Source organism: Cricetulus griseus, chromosome 8, assembly GCF_003668045.3.
Source record: "Cricetulus griseus strain 17A/GY chromosome 8, alternate assembly CriGri-PICRH-1.0, whole genome shotgun sequence".
In the NCBI taxonomy this organism is placed as follows: domain Eukaryota; kingdom Metazoa; phylum Chordata; class Mammalia; order Rodentia; family Cricetidae; genus Cricetulus; species Cricetulus griseus.
The window spans coordinates 60007577-60032494 of NC_048601.1; the positions used below are offsets into that span (position 1 = coordinate 60007577).

The 24918-nt window shown below is 40.1% G+C and overlaps 2 gene segments (V, D, J or C); both read right to left on the minus strand.

The window, feature by feature from the left end:
• Positions 1–15511: 15511 nt before the first annotated feature.
• LOC107976972 lies at positions 15512–16166 on the minus strand. The segment is given in 2 exon segments: positions 15512–15925; positions 16118–16166. Coding segments are annotated over 2 exon segments (463 nt in total).
• Positions 16167–24102: 7936 nt separating this feature from the next.
• LOC103159583 lies at positions 24103–24602 on the minus strand. The segment is given in 2 exon segments: positions 24103–24425; positions 24548–24602. Coding segments are annotated over 2 exon segments (378 nt in total).
• Positions 24603–24918: the final 316 nt, after the last annotated feature.

A 24918-nucleotide genomic window follows, 5' to 3' on the forward strand; every position in this document is an offset into this window, starting at 1 on the left:
GAAAATAATAGACTAATCCTCTGAAACTGTAGGCAAGCCCAAATTAATTACCTTCTTTTATATGAACTGTCTTGATCATTACATCTCTTCACAATAATAGAACACTAAGACAGGCTGATTCCTGCCCTAACAATTCTGAGATATTTGGGTTTGTGGCTATAGTTTGTGGTCTATAAGAGAAGCTCTCTATAATATAGTAAGTGATCAAATAGTTTTTAATAAATGCATAGGTGAGATTACATATTATAATATTTTCAATGGAGCATATTACTTTCATTTCCACAATTGCAAAATTCTAAAAAAAATTATTGTAAGACATAAAGACTAGAAAATATAATATGATGACACAGAGTTAGATGCATCATAGGGACACAGTCAGGTTTCTCAGACTCCACACAGAAGAATATGGACCATGAAAGAAGGAAAGAAAGCAGAAATGATTTTTTTAAGTGTAACATAGCTTCAGTCTATGATATTTAGACCCTAAAATTTACTGATATAGAAATTCTCATGTGTATATAAGTTTTTAGGAGAAACTGGGAGGAGAAAGCAAAGCAGAAGCAAAAACAGAGAAGGAACCAAGTAGGATGTGGAAAGGGGGAAATGGTAAGAAGAGGACAAATGAAGAGAACTGATACTTCATAGGTAGCAAGTAAACAGCTCCCTGCTTAATATCCCCCACAGGTGAGAAAACACTGTTAACTGTACTTATGATCTTTCCTTGTAACAGGCTCAAAATGCAAACTTTGAATCCCAGACTCAAGAAAGGCCATGAATACTTCTTTCTTTCTAATAAGTCATACTCCCCCAAATTTCTAAATTTCTACAAATAAAGCTGGCTTAAAATACCTTTTATTGGCTATATAATTTACCAAGATAAAATTAATTTATTTGAAAAGCTTAGTTAATGATTTGGTTTCGGTTATGGAGACAAGATCACACTATGTAGCCCCAACCAGCATGGAATTCATGATATAGACCAGGTTGGCCTCAAACCCACAGAGATCCAACTGCCTTTGCCTCCAGAATGCTTGGATTAAAGGTCTGCACCATTCCTATCCAGTTAGTGGATTTTGGCAAATATATGCATCTGTTTAATACCACCACATCTGAGATACAGAAGGCTTCTATCACCCCTAGATTCAGTCATGCTATTTTTCAGTTAGTTTTCTCATTATTATTTACAAGCCACTACTAATTTACTTTTGATTCCAATAGGTTGACCCTTTCTCACAATTAATATAAGTTGTATCTTATGATGTGGCCTTTTATGTCTGGTTTCATTCATTTACAATGTTTTCAATCATTCTTCCATATTGTGGCATGTTTAATATTTCATTACTGGGAATGAATATAACACATTTTGTCTCATGCTTTTGATGGAGTTTCTGAGATTTTAGATTCAGGTAAATATAAATAAAGCCACTAGGAAATTTTGCATAGAGTTCTGGAAGCATGCGTATACTTTTTGTTCCCAAATTCATTAAAGTACATTTGACAAATAAGAATGCTGTGCATTTATGATATAACATGTTATTTTATATATGTATGTACAGTGACATGCTTCCTGAAATCATTTCTTTGGTTGAATACATAGATGCTTATGAGATGAGACAATGTTTAACTTAAGAAACTATAACCTGTTTACTAGAGTATCCCTACCACTTTCCAGTCTCAACAGCAGCTTACGATTATTACTATAATAAAACTTGTCAACACTTGTCATTAAACAAATGTTCACCCTTTATATTTTATGTGTGTCTCTTATTACAGGTAGTTTTGAATGACATGAGTTGTTTGTCCTTTTACCTATTTATCTACCTTATTTATTTACCTTAATATCTATTTGTTTTTATAAATAAAACTTTAATGTAAAGAACTTTCAAATAAAAAATGTTACATAAAAAAGAAGAAGAGGGCAAATTAGTGGATCATTTTCAAAATGAGTGTTATATTTTAAAGGAATTTAAATAATTTTCAGACAATATGTTGCAGCAAATAATTATAAAACAAAAAATAGAATGAAGGAAAATACAATGCTGAGATTGAGGAGCCCAAAAGAGCACAAAAATAAAAGCAAGAGGTACAGTGTCTTCCTGAGCCTCCACATTGACATGTAGGGGCTGGAGTGATGTCTCAGCAGTTAAGAGCACTGGTTGCTCTTCATAGAACCCAGGATCAATTCCTGACACTCAAATGGCACTTCAAAACTATTTGTAACTCCAGTTCTAGGGGAAACAATGCTCTCATCTGTCTTGCATAGACACTGTATACACAAGGTGCAAGTCATACACAAATGTAGAACATCCAGGCACATAAACAATAATTAATCTTAAAGCACTGATATGGAATTATCAGCTGCCAATTTTTTATTTAAATTCTTTTATTACTACTCATATTTACATATCCATCCCCCCATTCCTTCCCCTCCCATCCTCTCAAGTTCCCTATCAATCCCCCAACCATCCCCAGGGATGGTGAGACCCTCCACCAGGGACCTTCAAAGTCTGTCATATTTGGGGTTAGTGCCTAGGCACTCCTAGCTGTATCTGGGCTGCAATAGTATCCCTCCATAGGGAATGGGCTCCCAAAGTCTATTTGTGCTCTACAGTTAAATGCTGGCTCCACTGTTGGAGGTCCCATAAACTGTCTTGGTATCCTAGCTGGCACATTCATCCACAGGGCATGGTTCTGTCCAATGCTGTTTCCGCAGCTTTATGACTAGAGTCTCCATGCTCTCACTATGTCAGGTCAACTCTTTCTTTGGGTTTCTGCAGCACCGTCTTGACTCCTTTGCTCATTCCCCCTCCATCTCCACAACTGGATTCCAGGAGTATGGTTCAGTGCTTAGCTATGGGTGCCTGTTTCTGCTTCAAACAGGTACTGTATGGAAGCTGCCAAAATCTTAACTTCAGGCAGTCGAGTCCTGTGTTGGACTTCCAGATTCCAGAACAACAAAATGATGAAATTCCTTTGTACAAGCCAGATTCTGTGGGAAATTATTAAAAACAATTAGCAGTTTACACAGAGAACTTAACTACATTGTACTTCATAAATCTTAGAAGCACTGTGCTTATAAATAACCTGCAGGATTTTACAGTGTTACTCATCAATGTGCCAGACACAAATGAAAAAAATACACAGAGATGTGTGTGGTTCAGGCAGCTGGTGAAACTCAGAGAGGTGTTTTGTGTGGGAGAGTGAATCACTGTGAGAGGAGAGCTGTAATGCGGCTAAAAAGTAATAATCCTCCAGGTCTTCAACATGGACGCTGATGTTGGTGATAGTGAACTCTGACCCACATCCACTCCCAGGGAGCAGATCAGGAACTCAGGATGCCCATGTGGATTCCCAGAGGACCAGCAGTTTAGAAGGCTCCTGGTGCCAGGCCAAATGGTTCTCTGGATATAGTTGCTAAACAGACTTTGCCTGGACTTACAACTGATGAAAAACCTCTCTAATGCTGACACTGCCATGGAAGATAAAGACTGGGTCATTGGGATGTCCCCAAAGGCCCCTGTAATTGACAAGAGTTCAATATCATACAAACATACACATGCAGATATATAATGTTACAACACTGAAACTGGCTATCTGAATAGAATGTGTATCAGAAAAAAAGGAGTCTTCTCAAATGTCTGTATATTATTATGTTAATATAAGATACAGTAAAGTATCTCCTGGTATATTCTAAAACTACATGGTTTTTCTCTATAAACCTATCACTCTAAAAGGATTATAATACCTTTTTTTAGTTTCTTGAGACAGGGTTTTGCTGTGGCTTTGGAGGCTGTCCAGGTACTACTTCTTGTAGACCAAGTTGGTCTCGAACTCACAGAGATCCACCTGCCTCTGCCTCTGGTGTGCTGTGTTTAAAGGCATGTACCACATGTACCACATGTACCACACCACCTGGCCAAAGATTATAATACTTTTAAATTTGTCAACAGACCCCCAGAGCAACAGGGACATGAGGACCAAGGTCTGTGTTTCCATCTCATGCCACCCCGCCTCTCTGATGCAACTCAGTGTGCAAGAAGAGGACTGGTTTATAAAATCTGCTCATCTGGGCTATCATGTATGTGCCAAAGTAAAGCAGTCAGCAAATGAGGAAGCAAAATGAATAGCAGCATGTGAGAGTGGCTGATGTCAATCAACAGTCAATACCATCAGAGAGTGTGAGCACTCATTGAGAAGAAAGTCAACATAGAAAATCAAGGTCTAACTCAGAGCTCCCAAACCACACATGTCTAGATGCTCTAATGACAGGTTTCAGTTCACAATCAATGGCATGTTTTATCAGGTTTCAGACATGAAAGAACTATCTCAGTATAACAATCCTTATGAAATAATAAATATGGTGAGTAAAAACAGAAATCACCAAAGGAAAAGGGATGGGAAAGTAACTATAATGGAATAAATTTCAAAGGACAGAAGGGAAAAGGGGGAGTGAGAGAGGAAAGGAAGTAATAAGGGAAGGAAGGAAAGAGAAGTAGATGGGAGGAAAGGACAAAGGGGAAATTTGAGAATGAGAAAGAGCAGGAAAAAAAGAGAGTGGAAGAATAAAAGGGAAGGATTAAAAAGGAAAATCAGAAAGCGAAAGTGGAAATTTACCAACATTTACCAAACTCAACGAAAATTACAGAGCTTTGAAGTCACTTGTGTCCTAAGTCAATAGAAAGCACTGCAAACCCCTGAGCTGGGTGTCCAGAATCCAGTTGTAGAGAGGAAGGGGGGATGAGCAAAAGAGCCAAGATCGTGCAGGAGAAACCCACAGAAGCAGTTAACCTGAACTAGTGACACCACAGAAACCCCAGGAGTAAAGCTCGGGAACCAACATAGGGCCAAACCAGGTCCCCTGAACATGGCTGTGGGCTGGGAGGCCTGGGAAGTCCGAGGGGCCTATGGGAGTGGAAACAGTATTTATCCCTAGTGCCTGAATGGACTTTGGGAGCATATTCCCTATGTAGGGATACTCTCTCAGCCTAGATAAACAGGACAGGGAATAGGCCCTGCCCCAGATGATCTGACAGACTTTGATGATCCCCTTTGGAAGGCCTCATTATTCTTGGGTCATGGGTAGCGTGTGGGTGGGGAGTCAGTGGGATGCATGGGAAGATGGGAGGATGGGAGGTCGAGAGAATGGGGGGATTGTTGTATAAAATAAGAATGTTTTCTAAAATAAAAAAGAAAAGAAAAAGAAAGAGTGGTAAGGGGAGGGGAGAGAAGGACATGATGGAGCAGGAAGATCTAGTCAGGTGATGAATGGAGTAGAGCAAGGAAAGAGATACCATAATAGAGGGAGCCATTATAGGTTTAAAGAGAAATCTGACACTAGCGAAATGTCAGGAGACCTACAAAGTTGACCCCAACTAACAATCTAAGCTATAGTCGAGAGGCTACCTAAAAAGCACTTCTCCAAGCCACTTCACCCTGACCTCTGCTGAGGTGAGTGTCCCCTCTTCTCCTGCCTGACTCCCACCATCACCCCTTTCTTTAAACTCTCTGGGACAGGGCCTGGCATAGAGTGGACCTGCCCAGACAGGGAGGATCTCTCTGAGTGAGAAACACCTCACTCTCAGTTCCCCCTTTGCCCTGACCTATGCTGAGGTGAGTGTTCCCTCTTACCTGCCCAATTCCTGACAACACTTCTTCATTCAATCTCTGTGGGCAGGAGCCTGGCATAGAGTGGACCCACCCAGACAGGGAGGATCTCTCTGAATCTGGAAACACCTCACTTCCAGTTTCCCTATTGCTCTGATTTCTGCTGAGTTCCCCATTCACCCTGACCTCTGCTGAGACAAAAGAATACCAGGAGAGGCAAGACCATCCAGAGCTGCAGACACTGATGTCTAGGCCCAGACACACCACCAGGTGACAAGAGGAGACAAAGAGACCCCACCTGAACCCACTGCAAGAAGAGATGGGAAGAAGATAGAATAAGAAAACACTTAACAACAGAAAGACCAAACCACAACACAGAGGAAGAAGAAATAGGAAATAAAAAAATCTCTTAAAGAAACAGGAAAAAACAAACAAAAAATTTTAAGAAATAAATAGTTCTCTTAAAGAATCTAAAGAAAGCCAAGAAAACACAACCAAACAAGTGAAAGAAACAACCAAAACAGTTCAAGGCATGAAAGCTGAAATAGAAACAATAAACAAAACACAGAATGAGGGGATGCTTGCAATAGAAAGACTCCATAAACAACCAGTAACTAAGGATGTAAGCATAACCAATAGAATACAAGAGATGGAAGAGAGAATCTCAGGTGTTGAAGACTCACTAGGGGATATATAGTCATCCACCAAAGAAAACCTCAAGTCCAGCAACTACCTAACACAAAATATCCAGGAAATATGGGACATGGTGAAAAGGCCAAACCTAAGAATAATAGGTATAGAAGAAGGTGAATAAATACAGCTCAAGGTTACAAAAATTATATTCAACAAAATCATAGAAGAAAACTTCCCCAACCTACAGAAGGATATGCCTATGAAAGTACAAGAAGCTTACAGAACACCAAAAAGACTAGACCACAAAAAGAAGTCCGCTGACACATAATAATCAAAACACCAAAACTTACAGAATAAAGAGAAAATAACAAAGGAAAATGGACGAGTAACATACAAAGGAAGACCCAGACTACTGTACCTAACAAAGTTTTCAATCATTATAGATGGAAAAAACAATATATTCCACGACAAAAAGAGATTTAAACAATACATATCCGCAAATCCAGCCTTACAGAAAGTTCTGGAAGGAAAACTCCAACCCAACAAGAATAACTACACTCACAAAAATGTAGGCAATAGATAATCCCACTTTACCAAACATGAAAAGAAAAATGAGGGTGAAATCTACATACAATGGCACCACCAACAATAAATAGAAAACAAGCAAGAACCAACAATCAATGGACATTAATAACTCTCAATGTCAATGGTCTTAACCTGCCTATAAAAAGATATGGACTAACAGAATGGATACGAAGACAGAATCCATCCTTTTGATGCATACAAGAAACACACCTCAACTTCAAAGACAGACACTACCTCAGAATAAAGGGTTGGAAAAAATTTTCCAATCAAATGGACCCAGGAAACAAGATGGTGTAGCAATCCTAATACCTAACAAATTAGACTTCAAACTAAAATCAATCAAAAGAGATGAATAAGGGCATTTCGTACTCATCACAGGAAAGTCCATCAAGATGAAGTCTCAATCCTGAACATCTATTCCCCAAATATGAAGGCACCCACATTTGTAGAAGAAACATTACTAAAGGTCAAACCACACATAAAACCCTCACTCTTGTAGTAGGAGACTTTGACACCCGGCTCTCACCACTAGACAGGACCACCATACAGAAACTTAACAAAGAAACAAAGGATTTAACAGAAGTTATGACCCAATTTGGTTTAACAAACATTATAGAACATTCCATCCCAACACAAAAGAAAATACCTTGTTCTCAGCGCCACATGGAACCTTCTCTAAAATTGACCACATACTTGGCAATATAGCAAACCTCCACAGATATAAAAAATTCGAATAACCCCTGTATCTTATCAGACCACCATGCATTAAAGTTAGAATTCAACAACAACACAAATTGCAGAAAACCTACAAACTCATGGAAATTGAATAATGCCCAATTGCACCATTCCAGGGTCAAGAAAGAAATAAAAAAAGAAATTAAAGACTTCCTACAATTTAATGAGAATGAAGCCAAAACTTACCCTAAGTTATGGGACACTTTGAAAGCAGTTCTAAGAGGAAAGTTTATAGCACTATGTGCCCACATGAAGAAACTGGAGAATAGTCACACTAGAGAATTAAATCAACTGAAAGATTTAGAACAAGAATGTAGCGTCCAGTGCTACTACTTCTTAAGGGTTCGAGTGAGGGATCTGTGGATTAGTAAAAACAAAACAGCCAGTCACTCTTGAAAGAAGAATGACAATTTTATTTAGAGGGGAGTTGACTTATATACCATCTGCACCACAAATACTGGGGAATTCCAGGGAGAGGTAGAGGTGGCAATATGATGTGCATTGAGTTACTGCTGAACCAGGGCATGAGCATCTCAGGTGCTTTTATTTTCATCATTAACCTGAGCAGCTGTTAAGTTGGAACTCATGAGCCTTAGCTGTGAAACATAGCCTTGTATTTATTTTTATTCATCAAAATTCTGTATAGGCTCTCATTATTGTTATCAAATTAGACAGTAGAGCTTAAGGACAGGTTACCATATTCACAGGTAAAAATGCCCAGGAGAATGGGATGTTTCCAAGAGTTAAACATGCTATGATGCAGACAGTGGAGATCTCCATGCATCTACTCACAACATGCTAGATACCAGAGAAAGAGAGCTGCAGCACTCCTGCAGAGGCACGGCAGAAGCAAAAGACATTCCAGGGTCTGCAGTCCTGGGTCCTTGCCTGAATGAGATTGGTCCATCTGCCTATGAAGCGATCAGGGACCCCGTTGGGCCGAGTGGATGCCCAGGAGATGAGAAGTTTACGAGACTGCCCTGCTTTCTGCTGGAACCAGGCCAAGTATTTACTGCTACCAGATAGAAGACTCTGACTGGACTTGCAGCTGATGGTGGCCTTCTCTCTTGCTGACACAGCCAGGGAGGATGGAGACTGTGTCATCACCATATCTGCACAGGCACCTGCAATCAGGATAGCCAATACTCATGTATAATAAAAAACAAGAATTTAATACATATCAAGTTAGTCATTTAATGTCATTGTAGCACCATATTGTCAAAATAATATGGCATAAAAAATATTAAACCCTGGCACACACTGTAAATTTCTTGTATACAAAGAAGAGACTCTGAAAATATTATACTTTTCTCACCCGACACCCAGAGCAGAAGAGACATGAGGACCTGTGTCTGTGACTCCATCTTGCTCCCCCACCTGTCTGATGATGCTTAGTTCTGACATTAGAGGCCTGGTTTATAAAGTCCAGGCAGAGGGTCTGGGTTGGAGGGACCCATGCAAATCAGTCAGCAAACACCAAAGCAGACCCCTAGGAAGAATTGTGAGACAGGCATGTGTCAATCAACAGGCAAATATACCATCATGGAGATCCTGAGATATCATTGAAAAATATTGGCTTACAGCTCTCTGACAGAAGTCTACTAGGCTCTCTAATATAAGCTTTGGTTAAAATCCAAGATACATTTGTGCAAACATTAGGAGAGTTATCTCAGATTACAGTCCTAGGGAAACTATAAGATAAAAAAATTACGAAAAATTAGGTAACATAAAGTAAGAGAGTGTGCAATAAAAGAAAAGAAGAGTGGAAAGAAGAAAATAGGAAAGCCAAAAAATGAGAGAATTGATGCTACTTTGTTTCATTATCTCCCATCTCCAAAAACACTCTTAATACTAAGCAAAATTAACAATGCCTCAGACATTTGGAATCCCGTTTCTGGGCCAAACATGGAACAGAGATGAAAAGGGAAGCCCATATTCGCTCTGTGGGAATCCTGGGGCAATAATTTAAACCTGAGATCAGAGGAAATTTAATCTTGAAGCAAAGGTAAACACAACAGAAACTAGCACGTATCCTCACAACAACTTCAGGAAACAGAAAGAAGGTTTTAAGTTGGGGGGAATGAAAGAAACAAGATTTCTTCAAAAGATGTAGATGTAGACCAACATTATCAAAAGTGTTTAATCCAGAAATGCATATTCTAGAGTAATATAGAAATTAGCAGTATTGAAACTGGGTTAAGATGATCTTGCTGGACACCCACAGCTAATCACTGAACTGAACTGGAATCCAGTTGCAGAGAAGGAATGATGAGCAAAAGGGTCCAGACCAGGCTGGTGAAACCCACAGAAACAACTGACCTGAACAATGGGGAGCTCTTGGTCCCCAGACTGTTAGCTGGGAAACCAGCACAGGACTGGTCTAGACCCCAGGAATGTGGATGTCAGTGAGGAGATCTCGGAAATCCATGGGGCCTCCTGTAGTAGATCAGTACTTATCCCCAGAATAGGTGTGGATTTTGGGAGCCCTTTCCACATATAGGGATACTCCCTGAGCCAAGACACATGGGGGTAGGCCTAGGCTCTATCCCAAAGAATATGACAGACCGTGAAGACCCCCTTTGGAAGGCCTCACCCTCCCTCGGTATCAGAAAGTTTATGTGATAGGTAGGGTTTTAGTTGAAGCGGGTGGTAGGGGAGGAGGGTAGGGAGAGGGAACTGGCATTGACATGTAAAACAATCTTGTTTCTAATTCAAATTAAAAAATGGCAAAAAAGATGAACTTGCTGGCATAGTAAATAGGAAAGGGCCTTCCCAAAATGGGGCAAGGCCTTGGTAATTCAAGTAATAGTTTTACAGAGAGCAATAGACTTCAACATCAGAGATTATTGCCATATAAAGGAAAAAAATGATTGAGTATGAATGAAAATCAATAACAATAAAAAATCACAGAAACTGCCTGGACTCCTGCTTAGTGGACTCTGAAAGTATACATAAGAAGTAAATTATTTTTAAAAAGACACCCAAAATGAACTACAATTACCTGGGCATGATCTTGACTGTCCTGAATGTAACAGGGGTTTCATTTTCTTGGTTATACATATTTAGTTCAACAGTTTCATTCATGCACTGCACTAGCTTTTTTGATGATCACAGTCATAGTTAACCAACATTTAGTTTTCTGTAAAATCTACTAAATCCCTTTAAATTGGTCCCATATTGTACTTCATTTTCACCCATTATTTGCTTAGGCCTTTTGATTTGAAATTCCATGATGGAACCTATAAACACAGATGTAATATTTTGAAATCAGGGAGATGATTAAGTTGATAAAGTACTTACCTGGCAAAATGAGACACTGAGTTCCATTTTCAGAGCCAATTAAAACCAAAAAGCCAAGTCTGGTGGTGCAAGCTTGTAATCTCATTGCAGGGAAGTGGAGACAGATCAGTCCCTGGGACTTGTTCACCACACAGCCTATCTTAGTGGGAAAGTTACCAGCCAATGAGGAAATGTATCTCTAGTGGGTGGGGGAAATGCAAGAACTAAAAATGAGAAGGAGAGCTGTGAAATGCTGTCTTATGAACATGATATGAGAAATCAGGCACTAGGTAAATGGAGAGTTACAAAGATGACACCAACTAACAAACTAACTAACAGAAGAAAGGTTACCATAAATTACCTCTCCTGATAATAAGATTGATGGCTAATTCATATGCAATAGTATAGCCTTCATCCAGCAGCTAGTGGAAGTAGAAGAAGACACCCACACCTAAACCTTGAGCTGAACTTAAATACACATGCAGAGAAGAAGGATTGATGAGCAAAGGGGTCCATACCAGGCTGGTGAAACCCACAGAAACAGATGACCTCAACAAAGGAGAACTCTTCGTTCAACAGACTGATAGCTAGGAAGCCAGCATGGGACTGATACAGATCCCCTGAATATGGGTGTCAGTGAGGAGACCTTAGAAATCTATGGGGCCTCTTGTAGTGGATCAGTAATTATCACTACCATAGGAATGGACTTTAGGAGCCCATACCACATGGAGGGATATTCCCTGAGCCTAGACACAAGGGGGTTGGCCTAGGCCCTATCCCAAAGAATATGACAGATTTTGAAGACCCCCTATGGATGGCCTCATGATCCCTGGGGAGCAGAAAGGGCATGGGACAAGTAGGGAGCTAGTTGGGGGAGTAGAGGAGGAGTGGAGGGAGAAGGATCTAGGATTGACATGTAAAATAATTTTCTTTCTAATAAAAAATAGAGGGAGCCATTATAGGTTTAAAGAGAAATCTGGCACTAGGGAAATATCCAGGGATCTACAATGTTGATCCCAATTAGCAATCTAAGCAATAGTGGAGAGGCTGCCTTAAATGCCCTTCCCAGATACTGAGATTCATGACTACCTTACATGCCATCTGAGAGCCTTCATCTAGTAGCTGATGGAAGCAGCAGCAGACACTCAGTTGAACACTGAGCTGAACTCTGGAATCCAGTTGCAGAGAGAGAGGACTGAAGAGAAAAGTGTTCAAGACCAGGCTGGAGAAACCAACAGAAAGAGTTGACCTGAACCAGGGGTTGCTCATGGACCCCAGACTGATAGCTGGAAAACCAGCATAGGACAAACCCAGACCCGCTGAATGAGGATGTCAGCTTGGAGGTCTAGATAATCTATGGGGCTCCTAGAAGTGGATCAGTATTTAACCCTAGTTTACAAATGGAATTTGGGAGCCCACTTCACATAGAGGTATATTCTCTCAGCCTAGACACATGGGGGAGAGTCTAGGCCCTGCTCCAAATGATATGACAGACTTTGAAGATCCCCCATGGACAGCCTCACCCTCCCTAGGGAGCCGAAAGGGTATGGAATAGGGAGTTGGAAGGGGGCAGTGGAAGAGAGGAGAGAGAAGAAACTGGTATTAGCATGTAAATGAAGCTTATTTCTAATTTAAAATTTTAAAGGTAAAAAAGAAAATCTTTCAATGTCATTCACCTTATACACAAACTGAGGGGAAAATGTCACAGCATCATCTCATTAGATGCTAAAAAGTTCTTTGACCAAAATCAATACCACTTCATGATAAACTTCTTGGAGAAATCGGGGATACAAGGAGCATACCTAAACATAATAAAGGCAATATACTACAAGCCCACAGCCAACATCAAATTAAACAGAGAGAAACTCAAAGCTATTCCACTAAAATCAGGAACAAGATAAGACTGTCCACTCTCTCAGCATCTATTCAATACAGTACTTGAGGTTCTAGATAGAGCAAAAAGGAGATCAAAAGCATACATATTTGTATGTTTCTCAGGAAAGAGCAGAAATTCCTGTTGGTGTCCTGGCCTCTATAAAAAAGGAGCAAGGGGTGGGAGGGGAAGGGATGGTTGTGGAATCCACAAGAGATGAAGCCAGGAGAAAATGAAGACTTCAGATGGTGATGTGATAAAGTTCTAGGGACAAGACTTGAGGGATTCAGTGTGGGGGGAAAAAGAGTCCTGCAGGCAGCCTACCTGGTTTTCTGGCAGGCTTGTCTTGTGGTTTAGCAGAAGATGGACACTGTAGTTGGGAATGGGAGCCCTTCACAAGCAGGGGATAGAACATTAGGAGGTCTTGTGGAATCCAAAGATGTGGGCATGGGTAGGAAAGGCTGTGAAGAACCAGCCTGCCTCCATCTTGGTCTTCAATGCCACCTTCCCATGAAGACAAACCGAGTCCTGTTTATGATTAAATCTTTGTTTTCCCCCACCCCGATCTTAACTACATGTGGTTCTGGATTGACTCTACCAGGAATGATGATCATGTCTTTATTTCAAGAAGTTCTTTATAACCATCTTTTAACCCTACCTTTGTTTCAAAAGGTATATGACCACTTATGATTACTTGTTGCTATGGCCATGTTGTAGCCATGTCTTTGTTTCAGGAGGGACAAACTTATTATATTGTGTTCTACTCCTATATCCCCACATATTTTGCCTGCCAAACCCCCAACTTGGAAACCCCCTACTTCTGAGCTACAAAAAGCATTGTATTCTGCCAATCCAATGCTAATCTCTGGAGCCTAACCTTATGGACATTTATCACCATGCACAAAAACTAAGTCCACATGGATCAAACACTTCAACATAAACCCAGCTACACTGAAACTCTTAGAAGAGAAATTAGGTGGTAACCTCAAATGAAATGGTACAGGATAACACTTCCTGAACATAACACCATTAGCACAGACACTGAGATCAACAATTACTAAAGGGTACCTCCTGAAACTGAGAAGCTTTTGTAAGGAAAAGGACACAGTCAACAAGACAAAAAGCCAGCCCACAAAATGGGAAAAGATATTCACCAACCCCACATTCCACAGAGGGCTGATTTCCAAAATATACAAAGAACTCAACAAGCTAGTCACCAAAACACCAAATAAACCAATTAAAAGGTGGGGTACAGAAATAAATAGAGAATTCTCAATAGTGGGAACTAAAATAGCTATAAGACACATAAGAAAGTGCTCAAAATCCTTAGCCATCAGGGAAATGAAAATCAAAACAAATCTGAGATACCATCTTATTCCTGTCAAAATGGTTAAAATCAAAAAACACCAATGGCACTTTATGCTGCAGAGGATGTGGAAAAAGAGGAACACTCCTCCACTGCTGGTAGGAGTGCCAACTTGTACAGCCACTTAGGAAATCAGTATGGGGACTCCACAAGAAAATGGGAAACAGTCTACCACAAGATCCAGCAATTCCACTCTTAGGCATATACCCAAAAGATGCACATTCATACAACAAGTAAGAATGTTCAACCATGTTCACAGCAGAATTATTTGTAATAGCCAGAACATGGAAGCAGCCTAGAAGCCCCTCAACTGAATAACAGATAAAGAAAATGTGGTACATTTACACAATGGACTACTACTTAGCAGAAAAAAATAATGGAATATTGAAATTCGCAGGCAAATGGATGGAATTAGAATAAACCAGCCTGAGTTAGGTAAACCAGCCACTAAAAGAAAAAATGGTATGTACTCATTCATATATGGATTTTAGACATAGAGCAAAGGAATACTAGCTTACAATCCACACTGCCAGACATGCTAGGAAACAAGGAGGACTCTAAGAGAGGCATACATGGTCCCCTGGAGAAGGGGAAAGGGAAAAGATCTCCTGAACTAATTGGGAGCATGGTGGAGAAAGAGAGGGTGTTAGAAGAAAGAGAAGGGGAGAGAAGGAGGGGAGAGGAGGGCATGAGGGTGTAGGAAGACTGAGTCAGGGGAAGAATAGAGGAGAGCAAGAAAAGACATACCATAATAGACAGAGCCATTATAAGTTTAAAGAGAAATCTGGCACTAGAGAAATATTCTGAGAATTACAAGGTTGGCCCCAATTAACAACCTAAGCAATAGTGGAGAGGCTACCTTAATGCCTGAAAAAAGGGTTGCTCATGGACCCCATACTGATAGCTGGGAAACCAGCATAGGACTGTGCAAGACCCCCTAAATGAGGATGTCAGTTTGGAGTCTGGTTAATCAATGGAGCTTCAGGTAGTGGATCAGTATTTATCCCTGGTATACAAATAGACTTTTGGAGCCCACTCCACATTGAGGGATACTCTCTCAGCCTGGAAATATGGGGAAGGCCTAGGCCCTGCTCCAAATTATGTGACAGACTTTAAAGATCCCCATGGAAGGCCTCACCCTCCGGAGGGAGCAGAAATGGAGGCTAGGGAAGGAGGGGAGGGAGTGGGAACTGGGATTAACATGTAAATGAAGCATGTTTCTAATTTAAATTTGAAAAGGAAAAAAAGATAAATCCTTCATATTCAAACAACAATTTGTGGTAATGTATTACAGAAGGGATAGGATAATACTGAGTTCTCCTTTGCACTTTTGTATAGTAGTTTTTTTATACCAGAAGACATAAGAGATATTGAACCCATTATTTTGGCTGGACTTTGCAAACATTTTAATGGGTGTTTCATGAGTATTCAGGCTTTCAGTCAGAAGAGGGAAGTGTGCAGGTCCAGGGCTGTGTGTGGTGCAAGCAGCTGGTAAGACTCTCAGAGACAGATTTTGTTGGAGGATGAAGCACTGTGGGAGGAGTACTATAACTCTGCATACAGTAGTGATCTCCCATGTCTTCAGCCTGGACACTGCTGATAGTGAGAGTGAAATCTGTCTGAGACCCACTACCTATGAAGTGATCAGAGACCCCAGTGAGCCAAATGGATGCATAGTAGGTCAGCAGTTTAGGAGACTGCCCTGCTTTCTACTTGTACCAGGCCAAGTAGTCTTCTGCTTTGCACTGGATAAAAGACTCTGACTGGTCTTGCAGCTGATGGTGGCCTTGTCTCCTGCTGACACAGCCAGGGAGGATGGAGACTGCGTCATCACAAATCTGCACAGGCACCTGCAATCAGGAAAAACAATAATCATGTGTAATATAAAAAGGATTTAATAAATATCAAATAAGTCATTTAATGTTCTTGTAGTGTCATATTGTCAAACTACTATGGCATAAAATATATTGAACCCTGGCACACATTGTGAATTTCTTAGATACAAAGAAGAGACTCTGAAAATAATATAATACTTTTCTCACCAGACACCCAGAGCAGAAGAGACATGAGGACCTGGGTGTGTGACTCCATCTTGCTTCCCCTGCCTGTCTGATGATGCTTAGTTCTCCCTATCAAGGCCTGGTTTATAAACTCCAAGCATCTGGGCTAGGCTGGAGGCCCCTATGCAAAACAGTCAACAAATACAAAAGCAGATGCCTGGGCAGTAGGTGTGAGAGAGGCTTGTGTCAATCAGCAGGCAAATATACCATCACAGAGACCATGAAATATCACTGAAGATATTGGCTTTCAGCTCTCCAACAGAAGTCTACTAGGTTCCCTAATACAAGCTTTGGTTAAAATCTAAGGAGTATTTAAATCAGGTGACCTTTGCAGAAACATTAGTTTAGTTCTATCGGATTGTCAGTCCTAGGGAAACAATATATTCAAAAAATTACAACAACAAATTATGTAACAGAGTAAACAAAAACATGTAACAAAAGAAAAGAAGGGTTACAGAAGAAAAGAGTAAAGCCAAAAAATTAGAGAATTCATGCTAATGTTTTTCATTATCTCCCATCTCCAAGGCCATTCTTAATTCTAAGCAAGATGAACAGTGACTCAGACATTTGGGCTGCAGATTCTGGGCCAAACATGGAACAGAGATGCAAAGAGTAGCCCATATTCACTCTGTGGAAATCCTTGGGGCATTAATTTAAACCTGAGATCAGAGGAACTTTAATCTTCAAGCAAAGGTAAACACAACAGAAACTAGCAAGTATACATACTCCTTACAATTTCATGAAACAGAAAGAAGGCTTTAAATTGGGGAATGAAAACAATAAGATTTCTTCAAGAAACCGTAGATGTAGACCAACACTACCAAAAGGGTTTAGTCCAGAAATGCATATTCTAGAGTAATCTAGAAATTATCAGTATTAAAACTTGTTAAGATGGTCTTACTAACATCGTGAACAGGAAAAGATATTCCAGAGGGGGATGCAGCCATCCTGAATTAAGTAACAGTTTTACAGAGACCAATGGACCTCAACATTAGAGATTGTTGCCATATAAAGGAAATAATGTTTGAGTATGAATGAAAATCAATAGCAATAAAAAATCACAGAACCTGCCTGGACTTCAGGTTAGTAGTCTCTGAATGTGTATATATAAGAAGTGAATTATAAACCCATTATTATGTATAAAGTAAGAGAAACAGAAAAATAAATGAATAAAATGTTGCAATGAGTCAAGATTCACATTTGTAATCCCAAAACTGGGGACACAGAAGCAGGAGCATCATGAGGTTGAGACCAGTGTGAGGTACATAACATATTCTAGGCCAGTCTAAGCTATGCATGGAGATAATCTCATAAAAATATTTGTCATTAACCAACTGATTCCAAAGTTCCTCAAGATATTTGATATCTGAAGTTATTATTCTGTTAACAAGTTAGCATTAATCCAAGAATATTACTGAAAATTAAATATGCATTTAAGCACCATGCATTTCCATCTTATTTTTAATTAAATATATAATTTTATACAATACTTTTTCAGGATAAAATGGTGAATTTTATGTGGTAAGCATATTCAGTCTCCTTTGTCAGCTGCTAACCCACCATCATAAGAGTGAGACCAACAGTGTATAGGTTGAGAATGTTCCCAATCTCACTGTCAAGAATGTGACAGATGAGTAACTGCCCCTGTCAGTGTCTAACAAGCTGTCATGTGCTCTCCATCTTTGATAAACATTTTACTTTGCTTTGTGACAGCTGCAGTGAGCTCAGAACATGCTTTCATGTCATTTACTGCTTCTCATTCAGATTGGACAGATGGAGACGGGAGCTTACAATTCTAAAGGCTCCTGCCATTAATCGTGTGGTTTCACAGTGTGTATGGGGAGAGTACTGGTATTAAAGATGAAAATTTCATGTTATATAATGTATAATATAATATGAAAAGCATTCTTGGTGAATTAGATTCTGTGAGCTGTGATTAAAGATGAACTATAAACCTTCGGATTGAAAACAATATTGGTTGATTTGCTCAAAGCTTTGGAATCAGGGAGTCTGAAGTTGATGACCTTGAGCTCATGGGATACAGCACTCTCTTCCACAGGCACCACTGTAGATGGAGGCCCAGGAAATGTTAATGTTAGATTAATGCTAACTTGAGACAGTTCAACACTGAACTCAGACTTTCTGTTCCATCACATAGAATCTTTGATTCTTTGGATGACAGTCTGTGGCTACCCAATATCCACAACAAGAAATGGTAGACATATGAAGTTTTTTAGTAACTCAAATAACACATTGGCATATTATTCCTTGTTAAAATAGCAATGAGGTAACTGAGAACGTTGAAGTTTAGTACTGAATTCAAGATACATAAAAGAGTTTCTTACACAGAGTGACAGCCATGAAGAAAATTTGCCTGCTCACGGAGCCCAGAGTCATGGATGCTGCTTCTCTCGGGGGGGGGGGGGTTGCAGATTCTCTGAGTCTATGTGAAAGGATAAAGGTGGAGAAGAAGCTTGTCATAGCTGAGGAGTCTTAGCCTGTTCCAAAATGCATTTAAAATAAGCCCATTAGTGACCCATCAGCTTCAACAGCCATAGATGGCATACTAGTAGAAAAATAAAAATGGAGCCAGCATCATATATTTTAATTTTTTATGTCTATGGGTGTCTTGTATGCATACATGTCTGTGCAATACACGTGCCAGGGGTCTATAAAAGACAGAATAGGGAGGAAGATTCCCTGAAAATGGGGTCAGAAATCATTGTGAGCCACCATGTGGGTACTGGGAGTTGAACACAGATCTTCTGGAAGAGCAGCCAGTGAGTTCTCTTAAACAATGAGACAGCTCCACAGCCATACAAATGCCCTCTGAGTAAACAGACATGATGGAGAATGAGGAAAATTGCTGAAAAATTAAAGACCCGCGCACCAATAAAGACTGTGACTCAGGAAGAGGAGAGCAGTAGAAAGAGGAGGATGTTTAAATGGCTTCTAAAGGTTCCTTGTGCCTTGTAAAGTCTGTTCTTCTTTCAACCAAGATGCAAAGCAAATTGCTTACAAATGAAAATTACTTCATTTGAAACCAGGAGTTTGTAGCTAATCTTTCTTTTCTCTCTTCTTATTTCAGGTACCAGGGGATTACCTTGATGCAGAATCCAATTTTCCTCTCCATCATGACTGAAGAGTCTGAGTGCATTTCTGGGGGAACCACAGGAGTAAAGACGTAACTTCTGAGAACACGGGAATGTGTCCTTGTCTCTCTTTGTTGCTGTGATAGAACACCTACAAAAGCAAGCTGAGTAAGCTTTGTTCCTTACTTTGGAACATAGATTGTTTGAGGGCACAGTTTGAGAGTAAAACTATTATAATTTGTAAGACACAGTGGAAGGAGCTTCAAGCAGTTACTCACATCACAACCACAACTAAGATGCAGAGAGTGAAGGAAGCTAGAGCTCAACTCGCTTTCTCCATTTTGTGCAGGTCAAGAGCCACACACAGGGCATGGTTTTGCCCACAGGTGAAAGGGTTTTCCAACATCAATTCACCTAATAAAGATAATCCCTCTCAGACATTCACAAAAGCCAATTTTTTTGTTTTGTTTTGGTTTGGTTTTGGTTTTTCGAGACAGGGTTTCTGTGTAGCTTTGGAGCCTATCCTGGCACTCTCGCTCAAGACCAGGCTAGCCTCGAACTCACAGAGATCTGCCTGCCTCTGCCTCTCAAGTGCTGGGATTAAATGTGTGTGCCACCAACGCCTGGCTCACAAAAGTCAATTTTAACCTAGATAATCTCACATGTATGTGTACATATACGTATATGTATAGGTATATCATCAGTTCTTCTACATCAATCATTTACCATTTCCTTGAGGTACATGAATTAAGATCAAATAGAAATATTGAAATATATATCACTTGCAACTCTAGTCCCTTTACCAATAGACCACCAGGATTCATTCTTTTTGGTTGCAACTTTCTACACATTTGTTTAGGCTCCTTTCCTTTTCAATAACAATGCTCACCAAATGTACCTTAGATCCCAGAACTCAATCCAGCAGAACATAGATGACCTTCCAGAAAAGGTTTCTCAATTCATGTATCTCATAATATATTGAGAGAAATGGCCACTTCATTTCTGAAGTCATGAGGAGAGAAAGGCTGACCGTAAGAAAAAAAAGTGGCAGGGAAGGTCAATTCACTGACACACACAAGTTATATTCAGTGGTGTATTCTGGAAGAAGCATGCTATGAGACAGTGAGTTTTCCCTCTCCCTCACTTGCCTCAAGATAGCCCACACTCTGCCCAAGCAACACACCTAGACTTGTGTTAGTTTCTGAGTTTGCGTTCACTCTTAGACTTGTCCACAGGGAGCCTCCAGCAATCATCAGAACACTTCAGAGTTTTCCCTCTTACCATCGTCAAGGGATAATTATATCTTTTTATCTTGTGATTCTCTGTAACAGCCTTGTAATCTCAGGGAGTGGACTCTGATCTGGGACCTCCTTTCTCCTATGAGTCTAAACAGGATTGATGAGTTTACAATTATTTCAATCTCTTCATTTTTGTTAACAGGGAGTGGCTTCTTCCTAGGTAAAGCACATGCAGAAATAGAATTTTTAAACCTCTATTCCATTCATTATTTCATTGGATATACTACCTCACTGATTTGTCAAACAAGATTTGGAATGTATGAATATGTGTGTTGTGCATATGTGTTTATCTATTTTGTGTGAAAATAATTGTTTCTAAGGCTACTGGCTATTCAGAGTGAGGATGAGTCACAGTGTCTGATTTTCCTGAGGCATTTGGCCTCTTCAAACCCACTTCCATTTTCTCTGGATTGTTAGTTTTAATTTTAAGCTCCAATATCACTTTGAGTTAATGGCTTTCTTTTTATTTAAATTATAAACAAGCTTGTTTTACATATCAACCCCAGTTCCCTCTCCCTCCCCTCCTCCCCTGCTCCCACTATCTACAAATCCCATACCATATCTGCTCCCCAGGGAGGTGGAGGCCTTCAATGGGGATCTTCAAATTCTGTCATATCATTTGGAGAAGGGACTAGGCCCTCTCCCTTGTGTCTAGGATGAGAGAGTATCCCTCTATGTGGAATGGGCTCCCAAAATCCATTCATATAATAGAGATAAATACTGATCCACTACCAGAGACTTCATAGGTTGCCCAGGCCTCCTAACTGACACCCACATTCAGGGGGTCTGGGTCGGTCCTATCCTGGTTTCCCAGATATCAGTCTGGGATCCGTGAGCTCCCATTTTTTAGGTCAGCTGTTTCTGTGTGTTTCTCCAGGCTGGTCTTGAACCCTGTGCTCTTCACTCCTCCCTCTCTGCAACTGGATTCCAGGATTTTGGTTCAGTGCTTACCTGTGGGTGTCTGTTTCTGCTTCCATCAACTGCTGGATGAAGGTTCTAGGAGGGCAGGAAAAACCTAGCAGGATCCTAGATGTTGCTTGGTACACAGGCAGATAGGGGTGGCCAGACAAAGGTGGGACAATGAATGTGGGACTGGAGCTAGGTCTGGTAAATTGGGGAAGGTGTGTGACAGAAGGGGGACAGGGAGACTCACTGAATTAATCTGAGGAGAAGGATATCAAAGACATGGCTTGTTGGAGAGTTTCCATATTTTATTTCATTTCATTGTAGGAATTTAAATTTTTTCTTGATTTCTTCCTTGAATCAATAATAATTAAATACTGTGCTGCATAGTTCCTATGAGACTATGCACATTTTATGCTTTCTATTGCTCTTCATATCCAGTTTTATTTTCTTGTCGTCATATAAAATACATAATATTAACTTGATTGGTCTATGTTTGTTGAGACCTGATTTTGAGAGAATTTTGCATGTGCTCATAAGAAGAAAGTATATTCATTACTGTATAACAAAATGTTCTTCTTGATTGTGTGTTAGGTCAATTTGGTTTAAGCTTTCTTTAACTCTGGTATTTCTCTGGTTATTTTCTCCCAAAAGAACTGTTACTGCTGAAAGTAGGTCATTAAAGTCATCTACTATAGTTATATGATGGTTGATCTATGCTTTTAAATCCAATATTATGTCTTTTAGGAAATTGAGTGTACCTGTGATTAGCACATATGTGTTAAAAATATCATACCTTGTATTTGCATTATATGATGGGCTGAATCATTTGAAAACATGAACTAAAATTAACCTTTATTTCTTAAACTATTTCTCAAGATAGGGTTTCTCTGTGTAGTCCTGGTACTCACTCTATAGACCATGCTGGTTTTGAACTCACAAAAATATGACTGCCTCTGCCTCCTGAGTGCTGAGATTATCTTAAACTATATCTAATGGAAATTTTAGAATAAGCCTTACAAAATTAATTAATTATAAAGGAATCTATTATTTCAAGAAGGTCTATAACTCTAATAGGAGATTCATATTATGTATTCCTATAGATATCTATGTTAAGGTAGAGACTTTAGGTCTCTTGTCTTCAGATATGTCCAGGAAGCCTAGGGATGGGGTTTTAATGTTCTTTAGTCCCCACAGTACTTTTTGGGTGGTACTCCAGTCCTCATTTCTACCAGCATCTTTATGTGCATACTTAGATATGGATATTGATTCATTCTACTCTTAGTCTCATACTGTAAAGCAAGACCCATAGTTGAAGGACACAGACAAGACAAAGAATATCTGGAAAGTAGGCTTCCAAAAAAGTGGTGATAAGGAGGAGCAGACAATACTTAATATTAAGAGCAGATCATGATGTGAAAACCAATAGAAATAGCTGACCAGGACAAGTGGGAGCTCACTGATTCCAGACTGACAGCCAGAGAACTGCATAACATTGAACTTGACCCTCTAAATGTGGGTGACAACTGGGAAGCTTGGGCACTTTATGTAGCCACTAGCAGTGGAACTGGTGTTTTTCCCTAGTAGATGAACTGGATTTTTGGAGCCCATTTCCTATGGTGGGATACCTTGTTCAGCCTAGATACAGAAGGGAGGGCCTTGGTTCTGCCTAACTGATATGACAGATTTTTATGATTCCCATGGGAGGCTTTACTCTGTCTGAAGAATGGATGGAGTTATGTTGGGGAGGAGACAGGGGAGAAGAAGGGTGGGAATGAAAGGGACCTGGTATTGATATGTAAAATAAATACAAAAAAGAACAAATTCAGAATCCTCATTAAAACATAATGGAAAAGGAGGAATGTCATGACATACATAGAAATTTAAAGAAAAAGATTCTTTTTCTTAATATGCAAATGTATTGATGTTTAAAATCTTCCAGAAGCCAGAACACTAACTTACTTTAACTTTCCAATAAAATGACAGTTATATAACTGGTGCTGGTGAATTCTGGACTATGTATCTTTTCTCAGAGAAATACTCATTTATGAGCCCTCACATAAGATCTCAGAGTCAGAAAAGCACAGTACGATATCCATCAGCAACTTTAGACAGATGCAAGGATATATGTAAGCGATATAGTATTATCACCATCATGCTGTTGCAGACAGCTGGGATCCGGGGCACCCTAAACTTATGCTACAAGGCTAAGTATCAGGAGCACATGTTTACCCAGTCCACAAGTTCTTTAGCAAATGAACTCTAACTTCTATACAACCAGACTATCCCTCACTTACATTGCCAACCTTCCTGAACACCTGACACTGCTCGACTTAAGCAAGTGAATGGCTGCAGAATAGAACCCAAATCCTAGCTTCTTGTGTTTATGCTGTCTTCTGCTTTGTTTCACGATCTCAACTGAATATACAGCTCAGAGCACTAAGTATTGTAACATTTTATGTACTGAAATTGAGATTATAATTATTTTTGTGCTGCTGATGACAAAAAAACTAAAAGTTGGGAAATCATGAGATTCCCTTGGCTGCTTATACTAACCCTCCCTCTCCAGTGTCTTTCAATGCCACACAGTGCCTGACAATGACTCTCAGCTGATGCAGAAACCAGGAGGAGCAGGTGAGGCAGCCCGGCCTCACACTTTGCATCTCTGGACGGTTTATGACATGGCATGTATCACTGTGGGAGGAGGATTATAACCTTGCTGACAGAAATAAATGCCAGCATCCTCAGCCTCCAGGCTGCTAATTTTGAGAGAAAACTGTGTCCCAGACCCACTGCCACTGAACCTCGATGGGACTCCATCTTCCAAGCTGTTTGCATAATAGATCAGGAGCTTAGGAGCTTTCCCTGGTTTCTGCTGGTACCATGATAATGCATCAGAAATGCCCTCACTAGCCTTGCAAGTGATGCTGACTCTGTCTCCCACAGATGCAGACAAGGAGGATGGAGTTTGTGTCATTTGGATGTCACATCTGCCACCTACAATTAAAATCACAAAACAGAGCCAATGAGTAAGCATGTGGAAAGACAAATTACCTGATAATTTCAGTCAGGACCAATCACATTGGCCTAAATAAATGACCATTGCTGTGCTTCCTTACCTGGGATCCACAGCAGCAGGAATACAAGGAACTGAGTGGGGAACCCCATGTCCATGCTGTGGCCTGCTCAGAACTGGTACAGCATAAACTGTGACAGTCTTATGAATAAGTCCTCAGGGCGATGGGTTGTACTCTGAGCACATGCAAATCCCCAGGGGCTGTGCACAGCTGCAGGCCTGGTTCAGTTCATTAATTCAGCAAGAAATCAGGGTTTCCTGGTGTCTCAGGACAGACCAGGCATGAGCATATTTTAATAGAAAGAATGTGTGTTCCTCTGAGGAAAAAGGTACCAAAGGAATCCTGAGCCTTGAGAGGTGCATGTTATTTTGAATATTCCATGTTTCATCACATTATGTTATTGGTACTATTGT